The following is a 16,828-nucleotide window of genomic DNA, read 5'->3' as shown; positions in this document are numbered from 1 at the left end:
AGTAAACAGTCTGTGATGTCCGTCCAATAAAGCAAGCCGGATAAGATAAAGGGAATTAGTCATCATCTTAATACTTTCTTTAATTAGTTTTATCAAGAAGGCTTCAGCCACACACAATGTGTTGCCATGTAGCTGCATCCAGATAAGTGTAGTAGGCTTAGCGGTGGTGGTAGTGGGGGTAGTGTGCGTCGTATCAACCAGACTAAAGTTATTCTTATAATTAGGATATTAACTTTCATACTATTCATTTTAACATTACTTTATTCTTAGCTTGGACGGGGAGTCAAATGGGTCTTTTAAAACTACACAAAAATTGCAAGGGTATGCAGTCAATTTCTGATCGGCGTGGTGGATGACTGTATGATAGAAATTTAAATGAAAACCGAAATGTCGCAAATTTTGGAGGCTTTCATTTTCACACTGTATACTTTGTGGTAACAATGACATGTTATCTTTATTCTGTGGGTCATTACGATTAAAATGATACCCATGATTGCATACTTTTTCTATTATTACTAATAGAATTTACTAAGTACTGCTTTTTAAAATCTCACACTTTTCAGGATGTTTAAAATCGCCCTACTTTGACCACCTATAATTTTCTAATTGTTCCGTATACAATGATGTGCAAAGGCTTGTTTTTTTGCTCCATGACCTGTAGTTTTTTTTTTAAATATCACTTTGTGTATATGTGAGTGTTTGATCGCTTTTTGTAAATTTTTGTGTGAATATGATGTGACCAAAAAGCAGCAATTTTCACCCCCTGTCCGAAGATGAGTTAGTGGCCAGAGTGCGGGAGATTCACTCTCTCGAATCTCTCACTGCCTCATTGAATAATGCTGTCCCCATGTTTCTCTCTATATGGGATCCCTGGGATAGATTTACTGATAGACAACCCCCTTGAGACTCCTTCTCCACCCCTCAGTATGATCGACTCCCCCCCCCTTTTTTTCTTCTTCTTATCTTCCTTCCCTTTTTCCCTCCTTTAGACTCTTACCCCTTCTTGTCCCTCCCCTTTTTGTGTTGTTTGTTTTCCTGTATATGTCTTCAAACCCCCCCCCCCCCCCCACACACACACACACACACTCTGGATCAGTATCAGTTATTTCAGTTTTGACTGCTATTTATATGCTGGTTAGGGAATGGATCTACTGTGCCGTTTTGTTACTGAAACTTGTCTATTGCTGATTATTGCTGTGGGGGATATTGATTCCTTCCATATTGTTTGTTTGTTCTGAAAGCTTATAATAAAAATTTACATAAAAAATAAAATAAAATGGGGAAAAGGAGTGAAATAAGTTTACATTTTTTTTTTTATCTATAGCAATCAATAGATTGCTAATACTGTTCAGTTCAATCATTATTATCGTCAATCTTCTGCTCTGGTCTGCTGGAAGGCAGATCAGAGCAGAAGACCTCGGAAGAGCAGCAGAGGCAGGTGAGGGGACCTCCGTCCACCATTTTGGCTTGGCCACACTTCCACAGATGCCATGATCAGTTTTGATCACGCCATCTGAGTGGTTACTGGGGGACATCAGCGCGATCGCGGTCCTCCACTGCTGATGTACCAGCACATCAGGACGTGTATTTATGTCCATCGTCCTTAAGAGGTTAAGGTGAATGGAGCCAAGTTGTAATACCACACATAACCTGGGGACAGATGTGGCGCTGTTTTTGTGGGAGAAATTAGCTCTATTTTTCTATTCCTGGATAACCCCTTTAGGGAAGGGTCACATGGGGTGCCCTAAGAGAAAAATAATGGTGCATATGTCAAAGAAATGTCAGGAGGCACTCATACATATTAGATGATTGGGAAAGGCTAAGCCAGGTCCTCAAAGGAGTAGACTACCTATGAGATGCAGACACTATTTTTTAAATTTCTAATGTCTTATGGCATGTGAAGGTTTTGGATATCTCAAACTCATTCATGAGCTCTGGATGTTAGACTCCTATAGAAGAAGCAGCTCCACCTCTACACAAACCGATGGTCATATTTTAATTTTTGTCTCTCAGTAAGCGGTAGCATAGGAAAATTTTCAGATGGGGCCTGCACAGCCAGGAAGTTTCCAAAGAAAACAAATAGGTTAAACTGGGCAGATTTTTTTGCAATTTTCTTCTTAAGTTCAAAGATATTTACTCAGCTGAGTCTTTGCTGTGAGCCAATGAATACAGATGACTAGAAACGGCCCAGGAAGTGTTAGACGTATGCAGCTGCCTCCAGCATTCAGACAAGGTTGATTGAATAAAACCGGTATTGGTAATGCCAATTTAAACCCTTTACCAGTTACCAGGCCTGCAAAATAATGTGCAAAATATAGTGCATATTTGGAATTGCAGTGCACCATAGATAACAGGATATGACAATGTAGCCATTTGGTGGTGGTGGGAATTCTGCCAGACTGCATTGCTGTCTATGAGACTCTGTCCTTCTGCCGATTATTTTGGCGGCCTGTGTTGCAAGCGAAATCCCACAGATTGAATGCCATCAGTGTGGACGAGCCCTAGACGTGTGGATCAACATACTACCGGTATATCAGCTAACAGCAGTATATTCATCCATGGCACATTTGTTGCAGAAATGTCTAAAAATGAAAATCATCAGAATGGGGCCCAGATATACAGTTGTGGAACACGTTTTCATGTGCCAAATTTTTTTGCAAATTGCTAAACTTTACTAGAACAATTCTGAACAACCCAACAAATTGCATTTTTAGGCCATGTTCACATATTCCACTTGGAATTTCCGCTGCGGTATTCTGCTGCACACAGTAGAATTTCTGCTGCCGAAATCCCAATTCCGGCATCCACAGAAACCTGGAACCTGTTCAGTGAAGACAGCTCATGTTCGAGTGGTCCTAGTGTTGCGGAATCAAGCAAATGTGTGGAATGTCCGCTCATGTTTTCCGGGGGGACATACCGCACAGTTTCAGCCATGTCAGCCATTTTTTGGGGATATCTGCCACAGCAGTTTTTGAGCCAAAGCCAGAAGTGGATCCATGAGGAAGGAGAAGTATAAATCCTTCCGTTATATTTCCCTTTATTCTTAAATACACCTCTGTGTTTGGCTCAATAACTGCAGTGGTCCATTGTTTTAGTGGTAAGCACATACATTTCTGCAAACCTTGTTATCCACTTGTGAATATAATATAAAATTGTCCCTAGCAATTAGTGATGGGATCCATCATTGAGCAGCACAGTGTATGGACAAGGCTTGCCTGCTGTTCTTCAGAATGGGGTAATGGTGCTCAAATGTAATGAGTCGAAAGAACATGACTGTGCCATGTAGCATTGTCTGGTTGCCCACAACGCCACATTTGAGCCAGTTGCAGCCATGCTGTGTGGACTAGTTCCATGTTTCAACATTATTTTTGTTTTTTGCTTTACTATAAAATTATTGAACTATCAATATGGTCTGCTGTTTGCATAAATCTGACTATGCAGCATGTTAAACGCTGTGTGTCGTCTTTAGTACGCAGCCTCTCGAGTGGTATTTTCTCATTTCTATAGTTGCTATGATTTTTCTTAGAACAGTTGAATTGATGACATGTTTTTGTTTTTTCTTCTCGCATTAAAAGATGTGGATGAATAGATCGCTGACTGTAATTGAAAAATACAAGACGTAGTTTTCTGACAGTAGCTTTTAATTGTTACCATGAAGGTCAAGCTGGCTTTTCATTTGTAGAAAAAAAAAAAAAAAAAATTATACAGCTTCAAGCTAATTACCCATCAGCCAAAGTGAGGAGGAGAGCTCTGACTTTTCTTCTTCAAGGCTGAGTTAACACATCGTAAAATCACAAGAAATATGCAATAAAATGAGTATAAAAATGGTTGTATATTTTATGTAATAATGTGCTCTATAAAAGCCTATGGGAAATCAGTTTTTTTGGATGGCCGCTTTCCCATGGACTAGTATGTAAAGGCCCTTTAACATGGGATGAACAGATCGACAGTCGTTTAATGATCCTTCACAGAAATCATTTGCAGGCCGGTCTGAATTACCGTTTTCTTATTTTTCGGTTCATCACTGGCCCTTTTCCATCAAATGTTGCTACAAATGCCCATTTGGCCAATTATTGGCGTGTGTAAGGCAGAATGACAATTGCCCTGGAGTGGTCTAGGAGAGGCGCAGCAGAATAAGTTAAGTGAGATGCTGCTTCTCTGGAGATGCTTTGGAGCGGAGATATGTAAGGTGTGAGGATTTTTTTTCTTTGCAAATTATGATCAGAAAATTAAGTGATAATTCTGGTGTGAAGCAGCAAAAAGGGAAGATATTTCTTAATATACAAAACCCACCATAAAATTCAAATATTGCTGTAAGTGGAGACTTATCAACATGAGATGAGAATTAACCCCTTATAATCTACTGAAACGCCAGCATTAACCTTGACAAATCACCTCTTTGCGATTTGTCCTTTTCTGTCAAGTTGTGAGAGAAACTGAGTGACAAGCAATATGTCCTGTCTTAGGGCATGTCCACACAGATTATAACCACATTTTTGGTACAATAAAATCCCTCATTTCCATATAAAAAATTGTGTGGTTTCCCTTTTGACAACCCTGTTCCCTTTGTCTTCAATATAAGATGAGCAACGTGCAGGAAAGAAGTGGTATGTCATTTCTTTTAGCATGGGTTTGTGCAAAGCTCCCATTCTCTCTGAGAGCAGCGCTGCAACGCTTGGACAGTTCACATTGGAGTTGGCATACAGCTTTCCCAGGTTCCTGAGAGGTACATTTTTCTGTGGAAGTTTGCTTGCTTTATGAGTTGTCCATTTAACTGCCTGCCTCCTATACAATAATGAAAGGTAGAACAACCTGTGCTTTCATGGGCTCTTTAATACATACAGCAGTGTCTGCTAGTAAGAAGTCTTATAAATAGCCCCACTTCAAAAGTACTCATTCTGGATACATATAAAGGCTTTTTCAGGACTTATATATTAAAGGGATAGGGATAATCTGGCACTATAGAAAAAAATACTTACCTACCTTTGGTCCTACTGCAGCTCCAGTTCTTTAACTTCCGGTCACTAGACAGGACACCACTGCGGCCAGGAATTGGCTAAGTGGGCATGTCTTGCTCCATCACTCATCTTGGGGCCAGCCGAGCATAGTGGGCCAAAGGAAGAAAAACTGGAGCTGCAGCAGGACAAGCGAGGGACCAGAGGTAGGTAAGTATAGTTACATTTTTTTTAGGGAACCTCTACTATATTATTTTTCTCTGCAGTGCTCTTATACGCCTTTAATGCACTATCCTCCAGGTAGGCCAAAGATCAGATCAGCATGGGTCCAATTTAACTGATTCAAGGGGCTGTGGCACTTTGGTGAGCAGTGCAGCCCTTACTTTCTTTACAGGGCACAGTTCTGTACATTTTGCTGTTGCTGTACTTGGCATTCCTGCTGTCTGTAGCTCAGTCCCATTGAAGTGAATAAGAGTGAGCTGCAAGATTGTCACTATTTTTATCAGTGCCTGATGATCTATTGCATTATCTCTCTGGGGACAATCTCATAGAAAACTACTTAGTCTACAAAACTATGAAATATACGCCCGGAGATATTCCTAGTGCAGTGGCCGCCACTGAAATCTATCTGTGACGGCAACGTGGTCCACACGAATAAACACAGAAAGAATAAACATGTTCATTCTTTCGTCCGGTCTGCAGTCTGGAATTTAACAGTGTAAAAGGTGTGGCAGAGTCCCATTGAAAACACTGGGAGGCTGCTGTACCGTCATTTCTGTGCGTAATTTTAGAGTGAAATTCCGCTCTGAAATGTGAACACATCTTTAGTCTATCTTTTCATTTCTGGTGCTTTGCTGGCAAGGTTGAATTGGCCAATTATAGGACTGGAAGACCTTTTCATGGGCCCAGGCCTTATTATAGGCCTCAGCCCATATGGCCCATGAGGTCCAGTTGTGTTTGTGAGGCCATTAAAGGGGACAAGCACCTGTTCTGTATGCGTGACGCTGGGTGCTTAGTTTTATCTTCTCCTGAGGAAACCTTCACAGACAAGGTGGACAGAACAGATACAAACCTAGTACACCAGTTGTGTAAGGCACCCATGCTAACCACAGAACCACCATCAGGTCCCAACCTGTTATTTACGGTACTAGATTCATTTTCCTTCATAACAGCTTTACTACTTCGTCCTTTCTTTACATCCACATTTAGTGCAGGTATCTGTTTTTCTGTTGCCATCTGATCAGACCTTTCTGTTCATGGGTATTTGCTAAATCCATGACAGTATTACAAATGTTCCCCAGAGCTGATATAAAGCACTCATGTAATCTGCCCAGGGCTAATACGCTTACACTGATTCATTCACTGGAGTTTTAATTGGGTTCACCGCCACCAGGAGCCCTTTACCAGCACCGTAATGTCACCGTATAGGTTATTAATTTGTTATGTGCCGCTCTTATGGTCAGAAAATAATGAGTTATAATGTGATCAGTGATATGCGGCTGCGGCATTAACTCTCCAGCACCCTTATTTGTCTTAACAATAGCCTTTTTTTCATATAAATTTATGGTACACAAGAAATATCGAGCTGAAACAGCTTATCCATGAACTAGTCCCGCCGCCTTCTCCAGGTTGTTAAATGGATTTCTTACTGTAACTTTGAACCCAGGTTTCATTAAGTAAATGCAATTAAAGTGACAGTACGCTAATTATTTCATGAGAATTGATTTGCCTTCCACAACAGGCGTCTGGGAAGGCAAATGCGGTGTGCTAAATCACTTCGCTAAAACCCATATAGTTGATTTGTGGAAACAGTTTAAAGGAGAACAACTATTTGGGTGCATTTTTATAGTCTGTTCTATCCAAATAAGAATTATTGACCTTTGCACTTATTTTAGCAGAATATCTCAATTCTGTTTTGTTAAGGTAAAATATGCTCCTCCTCCTTATTACACTGAACAGATATAGTTTATTCACAGTCATAAAATGCAAGAAAATTGGACAATAGTTACAGTCCCCTCCAATGACTCCACTGCCAGGAACAGCGCATAACATTAGTGCCTTCACTATGTGGGCATTGTGTGTAAGGTGGTGCCATTTGGACCCTGAATGATAGCATTGTATGGAAAATACACTCACTGGCTACTTTAATAGGTTACTATTACTAGGTTGGACCCCCTTTTGTCTTCATTATTGTTGGCATACTTTCTAAAAGGTGCTGGAAACATTCCTCAGAGATTTTTCTCCATACAGACATGATGGCATTTTACAGTTCCTCCATATGGACATAATGACATAACACAGTTCCTCCATATGGACATGATGACATAACACAGTTCCTTCATATGGACATGATGACATCACACAGTTTCTTCATATGTACATGATGACATCACACAGTTCCCCCCATATGGACATGATGACATCACACAGTTTCTTCATATGGACATGATGACATAACACAGTTTCTTCATATGGACATGATGACATCACACAGTTCCCCCATATGGACATGATGACATCACACAGTTTCTTCATATGGACATGATGACATAACACAGTTTCTTCATATGGACATGATGACATCACACAGTTCCTCCATATGGACATTATGACATCACACAGTTCCTCCATATGGACATGATGACATCACACAGTTGCTGCAGATTTGTCAGCTGCACATACATGATGAAATGATCTCATGTATGAGATGATGTGAGCTTTGTGACATGGTGCATCATCCTGCTGGAAGTAGTCATCAGAAGATGGGTCCACTGTGGTCACAAAGAGATGGACATGGTCAGTAACAATACTCAGGTAGGCTGTCGTGTTTATTCCATGCTAATTTGAAACCTCTTTTTCCTGTTCTTAGCTGACTGGCGTGTTGTGTGTTCAGAGATAGTATTTTTCAGACCTTGGTTGTAACAAGTGGTTAATTGAGTTTCTGTTGCTTCTCTGACAGTGGTGGACAGTAAGCCCAACTTTAGTGCCCTGTGTCAGGCAGTGGCTGCCAAGGCTGATTAAATCATGAGATGTTGCAAGACAGGAAGAGAGGTTTGTGATAGGAACATAGTGTTACCTCTGTATAAATCATTAGTTCAGACCACATGTTAAGTATTGTGTCCAGTTGTAGGCTTTTGTGTATCTCATAGAGATGCATGAAGGGGGCATGTTGGCCACAGCTTCATGCTGTGGTAGAGGGGGCAGCGGGCAGGAGATCACGGGGAGTCCCAGCAGTCGGACCTCCCGCGATCTGACACTTATCCCCTATCCTGTGGATAGGGGATATGTTTTTTTATATACTGAACTACTCCTTTAAAAGCCAGAAATGGATCTAGCAGGAACAAGTATTATGGCTCCTTCATACAGAAACAATATATATATATATATATATATATATATATATATATATATATATATTTTAGTGTTTTTTAGATGCTTGTAAAAATAAATAAAAGCCCAAGGCAATGTATACACGGCGGAAGTTCCAGGCGGAATCCAGAGGAAAAGTCCAGCTCAGAAGTTCTGTTGCAGTCCCTATGATTTCTAAGGGATTCTGCTGCAAACATCTGCCAAGAAAATCAGAAATTACAATTCCGGACTCTGCAGAAAGAAGTGACATGTCAATTCTTACTGCAGAATATGCTTGGAAATGCATTGCCGTCTATGAAGATATTTTCGGGCAGACATTCCAGCGTGTGAGCATAGCCTAAGGCCGGGTTCACATTACAAAATTTCCAAATGTAATTGCATTTTGAAATTCCGCTCGGAAATTCTGGTGCACGGACTCCCATCCGGCTGGAGATTCTGAGTGCGGGCAGCAGAATCAGTTGGTGCTTAGGACTGCACACCCCGTAGTGTGAAACTGGCCTTAGGGTTCATTCACAGTACATTTTTTCTGAGCAGAATTCTGCTTGGAAGATATGGTGCAGCAGCCTTCCATTGTGTTCAGTGGCATTCTGCTACACCATTCACACTATGGAATTTCTGCGATGGACATTCTGCTGCGGAAATTCTGGACCCCAGACTGCGCCAAAAGTATAAACAAGTTCAACTTTTTTGGTGCAATCTGCCCGGAAATGCATTGCCATCTATTGAGACCGCGCATTTTCAAGAGAAAAATGTGCGGTCACTCTGGATGAAAATTCCGTAGTGTAAATGAGTTCTAAGAGAAAAGTTGCATAAAAAATACCATACCCATTATAATAATAATCCACAAACGCCAATAAAACTAAAACACAGTGTTGTAGACTTTTCAATAGTTTGCTATAGACTGAAGGACAGTGTGTGTAACCTAAGATCTACATTTATATCTCCCATTTTTTTTTTTAATCTACTCCTGGATTTATTGCTCAAAAAAGCTGAGTAAAAAAAAAAAAGAAAGAAAGAAAAAAACTGCTGCAAAACCTGCATGTGTGATTCCAGCCTAAATGTTTTTTTTTTCTGCCAAACAAGATTCTGCATAGTAAAAGTATGCAATAAAAAAAGACAATGGAATTATCTGGATCTAAAAAGGCATCAGGATAAAATCCAGCACAGAAAGCATGTGCTGCTGCCAAGCATTTGCAGAATGGTTTATAGCAGAGAGTTACTCAGCGAGATCTCACAATAGTCGGCTGAGGAATTACATCTGCTTCAAAACATTCCCTCCTTATCCATTCAGGCAGCGTTCAGTAAGCTGAGCGCCTTCATTATACTTTCTGTTGACACTTGTTATTCTTTCATTGTGTCTTTAAGTAGAATACATGGGATGTTAAAGAGAGATGTTTTGTGGAATACATATATTCTCTCTCGCTGTTTAGGCTTCTGACTGAAAGTTTGCACTGAAAAGTGCAAACATTTCAGAGTCTCAAAATAGTTAAAGGGGTACTCCAAAAGGAAAAAAAAAAAAAGTTAGCAAATCAACTGGTGCTAGAAAGTTATACAGATTTGTAAATTACTTCTATTTAATAATCTTAACCCTTACAGTACTTATCAGCTGCTGTATGCTCTAGAGGAAGTTGTGTACATCTTTCCAGTCTGACCACAGTTCTCTCTGCTGACACCTCTGTCTGTGTCAATAACTGTCTGGAGCAGGAGAAGTTTGCTATGGAGATTTTCTCTGGACAGTTGCTTACACGGTGGCAGCAGAAAGCACTGTGGTCAGACTGGAAAGAACTACACAACTTACTCTGGAACATACAGCAGCTGATAAGTACTGGAAGGATAAAGATTTCATTTGACTGCAAAGTCTGTAATGAACTATTAAACAGTGTTTCCAAACCAGGGTACCTACAGCTGTTGCAAAAGTACAACTCCTAGCATGGCTGGACAGTCGTTGGCTGTCCAGGCATGCTGGGAGTTGTAGTTTTGCAACAGCTGGAGGTGTCTTTGTTAGGGAACACTGATCTAGAACAAAAGGTAAATGGAAAACCTTCTTGGAGCTTGTTCATGACAATATATCTCGCCATTCTGAGACATTTTATTTTTTGATCACCATTTCATCATTTTTGAGTCTTTAGTGGCAGGAACATTTTATGTAGGACTAAATCAGGCTGTGTAATGGAAAGTCACTGTAGTTTCGGCGATAAGTAATAAAAAAAAAAGCAAAAAAAAAATAATTTTCCAGCCAGGACTTTATCGCATGTGCATGGGCTTTACTGAATTGACTTAGTGCATGAACTAGAGCTACTGCACAAACATAATACATTCAAAACATGGTCTGGATCCCATATATGACATTGGGGAATTCATTGGGGGCAGAACTGTTAGTATGGTAATGCCATGTAATGGATATACAAAACATCACCCACCAGGGCAGGAGAGTGACTATAGGGGGTGCAGAGGTAGGAGTCGCATCGGGGCCCTAGAGCCTAAGAGGGGGCCCAAGGCACATCTGCCCCATAAGAGACCAGTATTATAAATGGCAGAGGGGCCCTGTTGCAGATTTTGCATTGGGGCCCAGAAGCTACAAGTTACGCCTCTGCACCAAGTGATCTGGGCTCAAAAGCAAAATCCAAAATGAAAGTTAAAAATGTAACTCTAATTTATTAGCCAGAACTGAGAGTGGTGTTTAAAGGGGTTCTCCGGTGCTTAGACATCTTATCCCCTATCCAAAGGATAGGGGATAAGATGCCTGATCGCTGGGGTGCCGCGTGCAAGATCCCGTGGGTCCCCAGCGGCGGGACTCCCACGATCAGGCATCTTATCCCCTATCCTTTGGATAGGGTATAAGATGTCTAAGCACCGCAGTACCCCTTTAAGAACATTGCTCACTCTGGAGGACCTTGCACTTGCTTGTTTGCATTGACAGAATACAGTAGTCCCTCAACTTATATTTTCAACATATTTTCCACATGCAATGGTCTGTCCTGGGCCATCGTAACTTCAAACCATACTCATCATACAGTGCTATGGAGAGTCCAGATCTACGAAACATGTCAATGAGTGGAAGGACTGACCAATCAGAATGGGCATTTTACTGATAAAACTCCTGTATTACTGAAGTGTATGCACTGACTGGCTGTCTGGTTGCGCCCCCTACAGTACAGGGAGGTATTACATGTTCTGTAATCTTTACCTGTGCCAGGGTTAGCTGCTCCTTTAGACACCAGGTGAGGGCGGCTCCATGTTACTTTTTTAGGACACTGTGTAGTGTACAGGACCCTGAAGAAGCTCCTGTCCTCTACATAGACAGTGATTACAGCTCCCAGCAGATCTTTATTACTTTTATATGTAAGGACTTGCTTTATCTGTATTTGTTATCTACTTATTTTTGTTTAATCCTCACTTCTTATTTTTGGATGACATTTTGGGCTTCAGAATCAATTACTAGGTTTTCATAGAGTTATGGTACATAACATACTGTGGTCACCCTGGAACCAATTCATATTGTAACTTGAGGGACCACTGTACTGATTTCAAAGAGAACTGTGCAATTCCTGGTTTCTCCTGCAGGGGTGCTGCTTGAATGCTTGCTGATCGGTTTCCTTACAGAATACAGTTGATCACTGGGGATCCCAGAATCATGACAACCTGTGATCAGCTTATCATCAGGGGACCCTTCTAATATATAGAAATCGTCCAAGAAGGTATCACTGCAGTCAGATCAGATGAGCTCAGTTTGGGAATGGAATCTATTTCATTATCACCTACTGTGTCCCTATTATTTCACTAGGGGCATGTCAGCCTTGGAGCTTTATTGTTTTCTTTCTAACACAGTCTGTGTGAAGCTGCGCTCAGTTTCTTGGTATATTCTTATCATAGAGGCCTTGATCCTGAAGGAAGAGCATTGCTGGTGAACAGGCTTTGAACTTTTAGATACAGGATTTAATGACCACAGGAGACCTGACAGTAATTACTGTTAGCAGAAACAAGATGTGTCCTAATCGCTGAAGGGATGGTGGCCATTATGCTTTGTATAAATACTGAGGAACCCTTTGCTTCTTGATGAATATAGCTATTGTTATGTAGGATACAAAACTGTAAAGCACTTTACAGAACATGGCCTTTGTAGAGCTGTGGTTTTTAGAAGGGAAGCTTTATGTTGGGCCATGACCCAATTCTGTAATTATAGCTTAGGTAAAATATTTGCAAAGGATCTTGGTTTGCATTGGGAAAAAGGACCAGTGCAATTTATAGCTTCCCAGTTACAATGGAATTGGTCTGGGATTTGGTCAAATCTTAGGGGTTCTGATTTTTGTGGTATTCTGATCATTTAAAGGGGTATTCCCATCTCCTGAAGTGATGGCACATTGCTAGGATATGCCATTACTTTATGATTGGTCTGAGGCCAATGGGACTGTAAAATATTCTTTATTTTACCTTAAAGGAAAACTGTCAGCCCGTTCACCCACATTAAACCCAATACACTGGGTTATAGTGTGGGTGAACAGGAGTCCATCGAGGGGGTCACTTATTTAAATATGTCCAGTATATCCTGAGATATGTTCCCCAGAAGATCTTCTGCTGAAAGCAGGGAATTGCGCGCAGGGGGCAATTTACATATTCATTGTCGGAGTCACAGACAATGAATATGTAAATTGATCTGACAAAGCCCTGCCCCCTGCGCGCAATTCACTGAATTGAGCAGAGGATCTTCTGGGGGACATATCTCAAGACATACTGGACATATTTAAGTAAGTGACCGCTCAATGGACTTCTGTTCACCTACACTATAACCCAGTGTATTGGGTTTAGTGTGGGTGAACAGGCTGACAGTTTTCCTTTAAATTCTTATCTAGCCAAAAGCAAAAGGATTTACCATAATTTCTGCAGATGGCTGTAATGGTCACAGGAAAGTATAGGAAGGGAATCTGTCACATAGAAAAAATTATAAAATGTTAAAATAATAAAAACTATTAATATTGTAATACATCAAAAGGGACTCCCAACAATTATGAGAATTAGGAGTGCTCGTGTAGTGCTGCACCCCATCATAAGTTTTTTCTTGCACAGCTTCCAACGGTACGGCTGTCCAAGATGAATAGGGTCGTGTTGTAGTTCGCTGCACAGCCAGCAGGGTGGGACAGGACTAGTGCACTGGACTGGCAGTTAGACCCCCACCAATCATAATGTGATGGCATTTCCTAGTGATATGCCATCACTTTATGAGATAAAAATCTTTTTTGATAACTATTATTAAGATGATTCCACCAAATTACAAAGGAAGTAAAAAGTATTTTGGAAGTATGGGTCACTTGCAGCTCTCCAGGGTCTCTCCTGTACCATCCTCTGTTTGTTCAGGCCCCTTGGGTAAACAGCACGTAGTTCATTGTGCCAATCCACTTGACCCACATGCACTTCCACTTGTTTTTTGCTGTGCAGAGCCAGTGAACTGAAATGGGAGCAGTTCAGTGAATGTTAAATGTATCTAAAATAAATTTTCATGTCAACCGCGTAGCAAGAAGCTCCCAGCATCCGGAATCCAAACCATCCAAGCTTGGTTTGCTATACACGTTTATTTTTAACCTCTGCCAAGGATCCAGTAAAACACCGTTCTTCTGATACACGCACCAACAGTAGACCGTCTCCTGGAATCCTGGCCAGCACTTTCACGAAAAACTTTTCTGAGATCGTAGTAAAACCTACAAGACAGAGAGAGCATTTAGAAATACCCCAAGGATTTCCGTTAGTCTACTCTCAGCTTGGCAATCACTGCAGTAAATACTTTAAGGGAGGGGATGCATTGCAAAGTATATGAGACAGAATTTAGACTCAGAAGCATCTGAGAGCTGGAAGGAGAACGGGCACTGGATTGACGGGACACTGGATTGACGGGAGCACCAGCTTCTTCAGCCAGGCACCCACCACCACCATTAACACCAAACTCCATCTGGCGACTACCTTCTTAAAATTGCCCACTCAAGCTACACTGTTAAGATGGGCTTAAATGGTTAAAACTGTAAGTATTTCAGTGAAATACTTAGGGTGGCAAATGATAACCATTTCATAACTGGGAATTATACTTAGTCATGTGATGCTTCTTGGGTTGCAGGGTGGAGCATGATGGTGGCTTAAAACATAATATGCTCAGTAGCCTAATCTGCATGGATATTCTTATTCTATTTAATACAAAAAAATGAATACTTTTAGAATACTTTTACACATATTTAATAAGCGACATGAAATTGTTGAGAAAGTAATGGCAACTATATGAGCTTAAAGTCAGGAACCACCCAAACATCTTTACAACTCTGGTGTCAAGGATGGTTTTAGGAGATGCCATAATGGGAAGTTGTCCAGGGTCCTGATGATAGGGACTTTAGAAGCAAATGGAAAATTCTGTGTTTTATTTAGTAGTTTATGGTGGTATTATTATTATGTAGACATTGTAGTATTATGTTGGAACTGTATGGTAGTATTAGGAATGCATTTTTTGGGTAATGCATATTATATGGCAGTCTATGAGAGTATTATTTAGATATTGCATTGCTGTTTGGACAATATTATCTAGCTGACTAATGTGGGATCTATCTCATCATTGCCATCAATGCCATTTTTACCCTTCCCCGAACATCTTAGAAGTCACCATCTTGACAATGGTGTAAACTCCCTAGATTGGAAGGGGGCTGTAATCCTGACGACTGCCTCCTCCTTTTAATGCATTAGTTGTTTGGATTTTAGGAGGGTCATGGATGCTGAGCTGTAATCTATAGTGGGTTTATGTCATGAGACACATTACCTAAGCCTTGATGAAATATCTTTAGTGCTCATTGATGGCGATTCTGTATGTTCTGTATTATAGAAGGTTCCTCGTACCTTTGTTCAGTTCATAATAATAACAGAGATAAGTGCCATAAATCATATTCTAGACACTAAAAGAGCATGAAAGCCCTAAACACAATACTAGATGAGAGAGCATTACCTGGCCTGTGGATCAAGGCTTTCATCAATGGAGGTGATTCTTCTAAAAAGATATTGAACTCGGGCTGATGGGCAGCTGTCTAGATTATCTTCTAGAAAAATACAGCAATGTTCTGACCTGGGTAAGGATCTGCCAGCGTCTTTTTATAACCTTATTGTAGGCTTTTCTTTTTACATGTTCTTTTTGTTGATGAGTTAAACTATATCTAAAAGGAATATAAACTCAATGGGGGAGATTTATCAAAACCTGTCCAGAGGAAAAGTTGCTGAGTTGCCCATAGCAACCAATCAGATCGCTTCTTTCCTTTATGACAAGGCCTCTGCAAAATGAAAGAAGTGATTTGATTGGTTGCTATGGTTGCGATCTTCATAATAGGCTCTCCCTATGCATTAAGCGGTGTGTTGGCACGCATGCATGTATTCTCTTTGGAAGTACAGTGCCTGTGTATCTCAGGTGCTTCCATAGACCTACATCTGCTCCATGCACAGGGAGAGCCGGGACCCTATTCTGAAGATCACTGGGGGTCCCAGCAGACGGTCTTCCCCCTCACTCAGATACTTATTTCCTATCCTGTGCAGAGAAGATAAGTTTTGAAGTACTGGAGTACACCGTGATGATTTCTTTAAACAAGATTGGAGCATAAAGTGCCACTTTTTACAGGAATGCCACAATTTTCCTGTCACATGCACCAAGATAGTAAATCTGGTGAAACAAAACAGAGTTGAATAAAATCTAAATAGGATATAAAACCTACTACAATAGTAAATCTAAAAATGTTTATATCTGCTGCAAAAGACTTGTACAAAACAAAGTTTAATCTCTCTCTTTTTCTTTGTAGGTGCAAGACCTAAAAGGTTGCATCGGACCAGTATGGACAGCTTAGACTTAATAAAGTTTCCTTCAGAAAAGGTGAGGCAAAAGTTAATAAAAAAAAAAAAAAAAAAGCTCAATGACATCAGTTGCTGCATGGAAATACTGTCAAAACATTTAGGCTAATACTACACAGCAACATGTAGAAAACATGGTCACGGTGGCTGCACAGTTAGTGTTCTGAGTAGCCCAAGTGCATTTTTGCTTTTTAGCAACTCTAAAGAAAATCTAAGATAATTATTCAATTAACAGTTCCATATCATAACAGTGTTTATTTCATCCATCCCTGTTAGTTGTGCCAGCAAGAGAAATTCATAAACACTGTAGTTTCTTGGAGAGTTTGTCAGCAGGCCACATAGTAATTGACTACATTTTGCCAAAAAATATATTATCCTATTAAAGTCTGTGTTTTTTTTAACATTCCATAAAATAAAAATGAACACATAGTCAGAATACATAATCTGGAAGTGTCACTGAAAAAAAGACATAGGTATATTGGCTGCACTAGGGGTTGGTGTATAGGCTAGATGGGGTATTAGATATTCTGTTTTGTGCATTTCATTAATATATCTGACATTTTACAACTTTAGATATTCATCAAAACTGTCTATAGATGCATGAAAGGTGTCTAAATCATACAATGAATTTAGTGCATTACATG

The 16,828-nt window shown here is 40.4% G+C and overlaps 2 protein-coding genes across 8 annotated transcripts in view; one reads left to right on the top strand and one right to left on the bottom strand.

Moving 5' to 3' along the window:
- The window catches only part of GPSM1 (G protein signaling modulator 1), a 264,883-nt gene that overhangs the window by 147,521 nt on the left and 100,534 nt on the right, over positions 1-16,828 (top strand). For all 7 annotated transcript variants that reach the window (XM_056540981.1, XM_056540980.1, XM_056540979.1 and 4 more), the window contains one exon: positions 16,136-16,206. In XM_056540981.1, coding sequence (XP_056396956.1) covers positions 16,136-16,206 — 71 coding nt within the window. The remainder of the gene's footprint in view (positions 1-16,135; positions 16,207-16,828) is intronic.
- Positions 13,405-16,828, bottom strand: part of DNLZ (DNL-type zinc finger) — a 127,872-nt gene continuing 124,448 nt past the window's right edge. Inside the window, exon 3 of the mRNA XM_056540997.1 lies at positions 13,405-14,017. Coding sequence (XP_056396972.1) covers positions 13,897-14,017 — 121 coding nt within the window. The 3' untranslated portion in view covers positions 13,405-13,896. The remainder of the gene's footprint in view (positions 14,018-16,828) is intronic.

This window comes from Hyla sarda, chromosome 9 (genome assembly GCF_029499605.1).
Source record: "Hyla sarda isolate aHylSar1 chromosome 9, aHylSar1.hap1, whole genome shotgun sequence".
Taxonomy (NCBI): domain Eukaryota; kingdom Metazoa; phylum Chordata; class Amphibia; order Anura; family Hylidae; genus Hyla; species Hyla sarda.
Note: the sequence above shows the minus strand (reverse complement) of the source record. Positions and strands in the feature narration are given on the sequence as shown.